The sequence below is a fragment of the Mus pahari genome, chromosome 1 (assembly GCF_900095145.1).
Source record: "Mus pahari chromosome 1, PAHARI_EIJ_v1.1, whole genome shotgun sequence".
Taxonomy (NCBI): Eukaryota; Metazoa; Chordata; class Mammalia; order Rodentia; family Muridae; genus Mus; species Mus pahari.
Genome location: NC_034590.1, coordinates 95,850,086 through 95,860,210, shown reverse-complemented (window position 1 = coordinate 95,860,210; position 10,125 = coordinate 95,850,086). Strand labels below are relative to the sequence as shown.

The window sequence follows — 10,125 nt, the reverse complement described above, 5'->3', positions numbered from 1 at the left end:
GGTGGTTGTGAGCCACCATGTGGTTGCTGGGATTTGAACTCAGGACCTTTGGAAGAACAGTCTGTGTCCTTACCCACTGAGCCATCTCACCAGCCCTTTCTTTTTCTTTCTTTCTTTCTTTCTTTCTTTCTTTCTTTCTTTCTTTCTTTCTTTCTTTCTTTCTTTCTTTTTTTTTTTGAGTCAGGGTTTCTCTGTGTAGACCTGGCTGTCCTGGAACTCACTCTGTAGATCAGGTGGCTGGCCTCAAATTCAGAGATCCACCTGCTTCTGCCTCCCAAGTGCTGGGATTAAAGGCGTGCACCATTCCCCGGCTATGTCTGCATTTCAAAGAGAAGACTACCTTGAATTGCTGAGTTGTGAAAAGTCATTGGAAGGATTAGCATATACACAGCCATGGTACTGACTGACAGTACTTATATTTTTTCAGTTAATTTCTACATGCATGAGTGAATGCCAGCAGGGTATTGACCAACAGACAAACATTAGACCATCAAAGACCTCTCAGAATTCAGACCTTTCTGAGTTTTGAAGTTGTATTGTTTCCCAAATGAGCTAAGTGTGCATAGCATGTTGCTGGAAAGCGCAGCTAGCTCCTAGTCTACAATCTCGAGCATGAACCCTGGTGCTCTGTAGTACATTGTATAGATAAGCGGCAGCAAGGCCTTTATCAAGAGTAACCCCGCTGTAAACCGAGAAGCATTCATATTTCAATGATCAGAAAAGAGGAGCCAGAAGGAAGCCTCTTTTCTTGGAACAGGGAGAAGTGAGCCTCTTATTTTAATTTGTAATTGTCTTAAAAAGTGTTTCTGAGTTGTGCTGTGCTATTAGATATGTTGTATTGATATTGTGTTTGTAGAGCATTTCCGAGGTGACATGCATGAAAGTGTTTAGTGTGGAACGGAACTCCTGCCACACAGAGGTTGAGGACACAAAAGGAATCCACAGCCCAAGGTCTTCTAACGTTAGTTCCACAAGGCTTTTCCTATGGCTTCAGAGTATGAGGACTACAATTCCCAGGATGCGCCAGTCTTTCACCAACCAGGAAAATGGATTTCTCCAATGGGCGGGTCCTGGGGAAGGCTGGGTCAGGAGGAAATTTAGCCAATGGGTGAACTGTACAGAATCGAATCCTTTTTTTGATTGTACCAAAGAGATTGGAATCTTTGGCGCCTTTGTTTTAGTGGAGGGTAGGTGATAGACAGGTAAATAGACCAATGAGAACGTGGACAGGCGGATCCAGAGCGTGTGGGCGGGAAGAGATGATGACCGGCAGGCTGTTTGTCCAATGAAAGGTACAGACGCTGATACGGTGGGCCCGTGACTGTGTAGAGCCCTGTGTATGTGGAAGCTGTGTGGGAGATGGCGGAACCCCTGAGGAGACGTGGTCCGAGGTCCCGCGGTGGCCGAGGCGGCCGAGGCGCTCGGAGAGCCCGAGTCGCCCGTGGCCGGTGTCCTCGCGCCCCGCAGTCTCCGACTAGGCACTTTCCAGACACCGTGCTTGTGGACTTGATCAGTGACAGCGACGAAGAGGTCTTGGAAGTCGTCGCAGACCCACTAGAGGTGCCGGTCGCCCCCCTTCCCGCGCCGGCCAAACCTGGGCAGGACAGCGACAGTGACAGTGAAGGGGCGGCCGAGGGGCCCGCGGGAGCCCCGCGTACATTGGTGCGACGGCGGCGGCGGCTGCTGGATCCTGGAGAGGCGCCGGTGGTTCCAGTGTACTCCGGGAAGGTGCAGCAAGGTCCCCAAGGAGGGTTGTTGGGGGACTGCTAAGACTGGCGTGGTGGGTTTGGCTTGGGGCAGTGTGTGTGTGTGTGTGTGTGTGTGTGTGTGATGAATACTTGTAGATTGGAGATACGAGGGGATTCGGTAATGTTAGATGTATGGAGTTATCTGGGATTGTGTCTTCGGGTAGAGGGAGGCTGAGGGAGATTGAGGGAGATCGAGGAAAGCTGGCCTCCTAGATGCGCTTCAGAGATTGGAGTCCTTAGAGAAGAGCCTTAGGGAAGAGCCATTCTTGTCTTGAGTAGAGTTGGCAGGATGTGAGACCCACCTCCTCTTCCCCTTTTGTCTTCGTAGGTACAGAGCAGCCTCAACCTCATTCCAGATAATTCATCCCTCTTGAAACTGTGCCCCTCAGAGCCTGAAGATGGTAAGAGTGGGCTTGTCGGGAGTACCCTGACCTGTCTTCTCTGAGACTCTAAAGTTTACATCCCTGTAGTCAGTTCTCTCTCTCTCTCTCTCTCTCTCTCCCTCCCTCCCTCCCCCCGCCCCTCCTCTCTGTGCTTCAGTGGTGTCTAGGGTCTGGGGAATGGTGCTCAGGTGTTATCCAGTTGACACACAATTTTGATTCTAAGTGGCATTGGGAAAATGGACTCCTGAGTCTGAGCTAGGGGAAAGTTAAGGTCGATAAAGGAGCTGATTCATTAATCAGAAGTCACAGGAACTACTTAGCAGCCATGTCTACCCCTTCCCCCCCTTCAGGTCCTTATGGGCATACGGATATGTTAAAGTACAGTTTTTTGAGGTACCTTCCCTTGACATTTTGATCTGTGTTATCATAATAGGGGTGAAGGGAGTTCTGAGACACTGTGACATCTTGTTACATCAGCACTCCTGCAGTGTTCCATCCTTGGGAACACTTTGGAGCCAAAAGGCTGTTCTTTGACTTTTGTCAGAACTGCCCATTCTTTCTTCTTCTCTACTGATAAGTTTTTGCAAACCCTTTAATAAGGCCAGTGACTAAGACTCAAGGCTAAGAGGGGAGTGATACAGTCTGCAAAGATCTGGAACTAAGACTTCTTTCTGTTAGGTGAGGGAGTGTGGTAGGCTGATTAAGAACAGGCACAGGAGTCATTTGGCCTGTATTTAAATCCTTCATAACTGTGTGACTTTGGGCAAGTTTTCCTCGTGAGGAGAATGGGGATAATTGTGGACCTATCTTAAAGATTTTTGGTGAGAACTAAAAGGATTTTGTGTATATTTTATTTGCCATGTCCATGGTTAGGATAGCACCCAGAATGTAGAAGTGTGATGTGATATAAAAGATACCCGTGTCCTTGATGTCCAGTAGTGCAGGGTATCTTAGGAAGGGTTTTAAAAGTGTAGACTTGGAGTTGGGGAGCCTGATACCTAACAGCCACATAAAAAGCCAGATGGGGTGGTATACACCTGTAATGATGCCATTTATACTGGGTACCGGAAAAGACTGCTGGAAGCTCACATACCCAGTGGCAAAAATAACAGGGGAGACACTGACTCAGAAACGGAGTAAAATGAGAGAAAGTTGTCTTCTGATCCCAACACATATGCTATGGCATGAACAATGCCCCTGCCTTCCTCCCCAGTAAATAAATCTTAAAGAAAAAAAGAAGCAGGCTGTCAGTCCTACAGCACTGCCATATTTAGTTAGGACAGTCTTTCTTTCCTTTTTCTTTCTAACTTTCTTTCTTTCTTTTATTATAAGTTATGTAGTTTTGTTTTTGTTGCTGTCTTTTTAAAAGATTTATAGCCAGGCAGTGGTGGCACATGCCTTTAATCCTAGCAGAGGCAGGTGGATTTCTGAGTTTGAGGCCAGCTTGGTCTACAGAGTGAGTTCTAGGACGGCCAGGGCTACAGAGAGAATCCCTGTCTCGAAAAACCAAAAAAAAAAAAAAACAAAAAAAAAAAAAAAAAACCAACAAAACCCTATATATGTATATGTATGTATATATATATATATGTATGCACTGTAGCTGTAGCTGTACAGATGGTTATGAACCATCATGTGGTTGGTTGCTCCAGTTGGCCCTACTCGTTCTGGCCCAAAGATTTATTATTATATTTAAGTACACTGTAGCTGTCTTCCAACACACCAGAAAATGGTGTCAAATCTCATTATGGATGGTTGTGAGCCACCATGCAGTTACTGGGATTTGAACTCAGGACCTTCATAAGAGCAGTCTTAAATGCTGAGCCACCTCTCCAGCCCCTAGGACAATGTTTCTTAACCTCAGCATTGCTGATAACTTAGATTGGAAAATTCTTTGTTGTAGGGGACATTGTAGAAAGCCATTTTAGGATCCACTAGCTGTCAGTAGCACTCTCTAAAGCACTTCCTCTCTGTGTTCTGACAGCCAAAATCACCTTCAGACCTTGTGATTTTAGATACCTGGGAGGCAAGCTTGTCTCTGATTGGGAACTACTGTGTAGGGTTTAGTATCATTGTTTCCTTTGCTCGGTCTTTATCCTGAGGTGTTGAGAACTGAATGAAGAGCATGCTCATACGAAGCAGCATAAAGAAATGTGGGGCTGGAGAGATGGCTCAGTGGTTAAGAGCTCTGACTACTCTTCCAGGGGTCCTTAGTTCAATTCCCAGCAAGCACATGGTGGCTCACAATCATCTGATGCCCTCTTCTGGTGTGTCTGAAGGCAACTACAGTGTACTCATATAAATAAATCTTTAAAAAAGAAAAAAAGAAATTTAAGTTTGAGTGAGTGTTGTAATGAAAAATAATAAATAGGGCCAGGGAAAGCCTGAAAGGCAAGCCTGAAACCTCACTCATTCCCAAGGATCCACAGTGGAAGGAAAGAGCCAACTCATCAGAGTTGCTCTCTGATCTCCATGTGCTGCGTTCATCTCACAGCGGTTAAGAGCCCTGACCCTTCTTCTGAAGGTCCTGAGTTCAAATCCCAACAACCACATGGTGGCTCACAACTACCCGTAATGAGATCTGATGCCCTCTTCTGGAGTGTCTGAAGACAGCTACAGTCTACTTACATATAATAATAAATAAGTCTTTTTTAAAAAATCATAGTAAATAAGTAAACAATTAAAAACCACCCCTCATATACTTGTCTGCTATTGGAAAGTACTAGGGGGCTGAGATGATGGCCCAGTAAAGTGCTTACTGTGCAGGCCTAAGGACTTGAGTTTGAACCTCCAATCCCAAGTTGAAAAAAGCGGAGTGCTACATCCACTCCAGTAGTGACACGCGTGACAGATCCCAAAAACCTGGGCGCTGTCCCAAGGCAAAAAGTTCACAGAAACTTAGTCTCCTGGAACCGTGGCATCCTGTATAACGAATGCTCCAATGTCCTTGTTTAGTGGTAAATGTGCTTTCCCTTAATATTGCTTTATTATAAGTGCTTCTAAGGATTGATTTTTTGATATATAGCTAAGTTAGATTCCTCATCAGTCCTAGGCAGTCCTTGAGCCAACCTTGGGTTTTAAATTCAGTAAGAATGTTGCCTATTCAGTGTCATTCAGAATTGCTTCTAATCCCTTCTTGGCCTTTGGCTAAGATCAAGTGCAGAATTGCCTCTAGTTTTATAAAAGAGATCGTGGAAGAAATCAGGCATTACTATCTACTACACAGAGTTAGAAATCTCAGGGCAAGCTACACCCATATGCAGGATTTACCATTATTTAGGAAGAAGGAAGGAACCAGAGTAGATACTTAGAATTAGAACTATAGATAGCTGAGCTACACCCATACACAGGAATTTACAATGGCCTAAGGGGGAGGTAGACTATACAATAGACTAGAATAGGAACTATGGCAAGGGCATAAAGCCCTTGCCCCTGACTTTCTTTTTTTTTTTTAAAGATTTTATTTGTTATATGTAAGTACACTGTAGCTGTCTTCAGATCTCATTACGAGTGGTTGTGAGCCACCATGTGGCAGGGATTTGAACTCAGGACCTCCGGAAGAGCAGTCAGTGCTCTTAACCGCTGAGCCATCTCACCAGAAGCCCCTGACTTCTAAGATTAAGTGGACCTTAGGTGGAGCTGCTTTTGATTCCCAGTTGTTAACATTGAATTTTATCCCAGTTGGTTCCTGCCAGTCCTTTGTAGGCATTCCTCTGTTTTGTGTCAGATGTACCTGCCTGCTGAGATATCTGACTCCTTTGTTTTCTGTATTATAAAACTGATGCTTGCTTTGAGACAAATGACATTCAGATCCATACTCCCTTGTGTCGAATCTGTTTGTCACCCCTCCTTCTCGCCGACTCTTTGCCCACCTGTAACCGGAACCTGAGTTTGGCCCATGGATCGAGAACCCAAGTGAGGTTCGTCTATGGCAGCAGAGCATGATGGGAACGCCAAACATTCCAGCACCGGAGAGCTGGAGACAGTGGATCTCGAGGGCTTGCTGGCCAGCCAGCCTGGTCTGATGCATGGTGCCTGAGGAATGACACTTGAGGTTGACTTCTGGTCTTCACATGTACACAAACACACTCAAACATGTACTTACACATGTGTTCATACACATTCAAACTGCTATGTGTGCCTCCTATCTTTTAGCATTCCCCCCTCCTTTTGTTAATGGGGATTGAACTCAGCTTTCAGGGCCCCTGGATGCTAGACATGTGCTCTATTACTGAACTACACTGCCACCTCTTGTCTACCCACTTTTAGAACAAAACTCAAAAGAACAAAAACTCCAGAATGTCTGTGGTCCATGCTGGCCTCCAACTCCTGACCTCTGGCTCAGCCTCTCGAGTACTGAGATTTGCATGTGCCACTACTCTTGACCTCCTCTGCCCCTTCCTAAAGCCTTTGACTTGTTTCTTCTTGGCCTCCCCAGCCATCTTGAAGGTAACCCTTTCCTCCCTCTTCTCTGCTCCTAGAGGCAGATGTGACAAATTCTCCCTCTGAGGATGCCCTGCCTTCAGGTTCTCCCTGGAAAAAGAAGCTCAGGAAGAAGCGTGAGAAAGAAGAAAAGAAAATGGAAGAGTTTCTGTGAGTGAGGCTAGGACATTAAGGCCCTAGTAGCAGGAAGAGCACTGGAAAGATGGGCTGAGGAAACAAGACTTGGGTAGCTTCCAGAAGGCCAAGGAGAAGGGGTGGAAGATGAGGCTCAGATGTAGGGGGAAGTGGCTTGTCCTGGAGAGTGACACAGGACCTTCTAGATCAGCCTTAGGAATGGTGGTGGCAATGTGGGTATGACTCAGATTCTGTCAGCTGTCCCTGTCCACTTTGCTTCGTGTCCCTTATCTGTAAAATGGGGCTGGTCCTGCTGCTACTTGAGAATTGTTAAGTAGCTGATTAAGTTAGTGCCTGGTGTATATTGAATAATTGACATTTTCCTTTTGTTTGTTTGTTTGTTTGTTTTGAGACAGGGTTTCTCTGGCTGTACTGGAACTCACTTTGTAGACCAGGCTGGCCTCGAACTCAGAAATCCGCCTGCCTCTGCCTCCCAAGTGCTGGGATTAAAGGTGTGTGCCACCACGCCCGGCAATTGACATTTTCCTAGAGTGAGATGTTTCTACTCCCCATTTTTGGATCATGTACATGTAAAAACAATGTCTCTTATTGCACGTGTCTTGTAAAGCGCTGCTGCTGGAAGGCTTTCCTCTAGCTTCTAGGCTCCTGGAAGCCACCAGCCCATCAAGGGAAGCATGTGAAGGAGGGAATCTCGCTTTTGCTACCATCCTGCCCTTCTTTCTGTAGGGACCAGGACATTTCTCCTTTGCCCCAACCTTCATCAAGGAACAAAAGCAGAAAGCATACTGAGGCGCTCCAGAAGTTAAGGTCCTGGGGTTGGGGACTTTGTGGTGGAGAAGGGCAGTTTGAGAGGATCATCAACCTCAATTGTTCCAATGTCTTCTCCATACCCAGGGAAGTGAACAAGCGTCTCCAAGATCTTCGGTCCTGCCTGAGCCCCAAGCAGCACCAGAGTCCAGCCCTTCAGAGCACAGATGATGAGGTGGTCCTAGTGGAAGGGCCTGTCTTGCCACAGAGCTCTCGACTCTTTACACTCAAGATCCGGTGCCGGGCTGACCTAGTCAGATTGCCTGTCAGGACAGTGAGTACTTGGAACCACCATGGACAGGATCAGTAGCTTCCCTTGGAGAGACAGATGTTGAAATGGTAGTATACTAGCAGGAGGGAGCCATCTTCCTTCACATCATGCTCTCGAGGGCCACCCACCTCTTTCATCTCTCCATGCCTTGGCACTTGGTGTTCCATTTGTCTGTATTTTTCCTCATTCTTACCTTTTTTTGGCAAAATTTGCCCATCTTTCAAGGCTTCTTGGCATACCATCTTCAGGCCAGGTATAATGGTTAGCATATATCTGTAATCTCAGTACATAGGAGGTGAAGGCATGAGGATCTAGAATTTGAAACTAGCATGAACTATATAGCTATTTGAAAAAGCAAACACATACACAAAAATACATGGTATCTTTATGAATGTCTTAGAGTTTAATGCTGTGAAGAGACCATGACCAAGACAACTCTTATAAAAGAAAACATTTAATTGGGGCTGGGTTACATTTTCAGAAGTTTAGTCTATTATCATCATGGCGGCAGGCACATCTTGTAGGCAGGACATGTTTTGGGTCTAAGTCTTTGTGGGCGTGTGGGTGGGTTGCTGCCTTTATCCTTCCACTGGGAGTCCTGCCTGGCTACAGGAAGTGGCCGCTTCAGGATCTATATCCCCAACTGCTAGGAATCTCAGCTAGAGTCACCCCTTGCCTGCCCCCTTAGACCCTCTGGAGGCTCTCCTCATCCCAGATTTCTGGCATGTCCTAGAGATTGCCTCCATGCCCCAGCTGATCTCCCTCTCCCCTGCTCATATGACCCTCCCCCCACCTTATTCCCCTTCCCATCCCCTTGCCCACCCACTGTGCACAATGAATAGCTATCACAATCTATCCCTTGTCAATTTGATGCATAATCATGTCTCATGTTCAAATAAAACAATAACCAGGTTGTAATGGCTAATATGATATAACTATCCATCTTACAACAACAAACATAAAAAATAAGCTTATCTGTGTATCTGTGTGTGGTCTTGGCCAGAGGTCACCATTCCCTTAATTCTATTTAATATCCTTAAACACAGGATTTAGCTCTATTGCACTTCCCGGTGCCCCTTTAATCCTTGACCTACACATTTTGTATTTTTCTTTTCTAAGCTTGCCAGACTTGATCAAAATGCTCTTCATAAGAGAGAACTACAGGATAGAGTCTGCTAGGGTTTTTGAGATTTTCTTTGTCAGTGCAATTAATCTAAATCTCTTCACTTTAGCCTCAGGCAGACTCTTCAGACAAGGGCAAAAAGCAGCTACATTGTCATTGTTCATCAAAATATCACAAAAACAGTATGTAGGCCACATACTAAAATTCTTCTCCTCTGAAACCTCTTGAGTCAGACCCCAACAGTTCAAATCACCCTTAGCACCATGGTCTTACATGTTTCTACTAGTGTGGCCCATTAAGGCCCACTTGAAGCATACCACTGCTTTCCAAAGTCCCAAAATTCACTTTCCTCCAAACAAAAGCCTGGTCAGGTCTTCACAGCAGTATCTAGTTCCTGGTACCAACTTCTGTCTTAGAGGTTTTTTTACACAGGGATGCACTTCCTCCAACAAGGCCACATCTGTCTTTATGCATATGTTCCTGTGGGTGTGTGCCTGAGTGCATGGGGGTGAGGTGGGGTGCATGAGTGTATGCATGTGCTTGTAGAAGCCAGAGGATGGTAGCTGGTATCAGTTGGTTTTTTGAGATGAGCTCTTCCTCAACCTGGAGCTCACTGATGCAGTTCTTTATCGTCACCTCTTCATCACAGGGATTTCAGGTGCTACCTGTCACTCCTAGCTTTCATGTAGTGCCAAAGATCCAAGGTCAGATCTTGCTTACATGCTAGGCACTTTTGACTGAACTATCTCCTTAGCCCCAGCTATTTAATTTCTCTGTGCTATTTGCTGGGACCACTTCTTGCCAGGTAAATATGAAGCATCTCACAAGTAGCCCAGGCCAGAAACCATGTTTGTGGTGGTGGCTCTGGGGTGGGGTGCGGAATCTCAAGATTCTTCTTCTCTTTTTAAAGATTCTTCTTCTCTTTTAAAAGATTTATTTATTATATATGTGTACGCTGCAGCTGACTTCAGACACACCAGAAGAGGCGTCAGATCTCATTACAGGTGGTTGTGAGCCACCATGTGGTTGCTGGGATTTGAACTCATGACCTTCGGAAGAGCAGTCAGTGCTCTTACCCACTGAGCCATCTCTCCAGCCCAAGATTCTCCTTTTTATCTTCTAGTCGGAGCCCCTTCAGAATGTGGTGGATCACATGGCCAATCATCTTGGGGTGTCTCCAAACAGGATTCTTTTGCTTTTTGGAGAGATTGAATTGTC

General features: G+C 45.7%; 1 protein-coding gene across 1 annotated transcript in view; it reads left to right on the top strand.

The window, feature by feature from the left end:
• Window positions 1-1,349: 1,349 nt before the first annotated feature.
• Window positions 1,350-10,125, top strand: part of Nfatc2ip (nuclear factor of activated T cells 2 interacting protein) — a 12,682-nt gene continuing 3,906 nt past the window's right edge. Inside the window, exons 1-6 of the mRNA XM_021219605.2 lie at window positions 1,350-1,728; window positions 2,077-2,149; window positions 6,610-6,721; window positions 7,433-7,513; window positions 7,601-7,787; window positions 10,113-10,125. The exon at window positions 10,113-10,125 is cut by the window's right edge and continues 156 nt beyond it. Coding sequence (XP_021075264.1) covers window positions 1,360-1,728; window positions 2,077-2,149; window positions 6,610-6,721; window positions 7,433-7,513; window positions 7,601-7,787; window positions 10,113-10,125 — 835 coding nt within the window. The 5' untranslated portion in view covers window positions 1,350-1,359. The remainder of the gene's footprint in view (window positions 1,729-2,076; window positions 2,150-6,609; window positions 6,722-7,432; window positions 7,514-7,600; window positions 7,788-10,112) is intronic.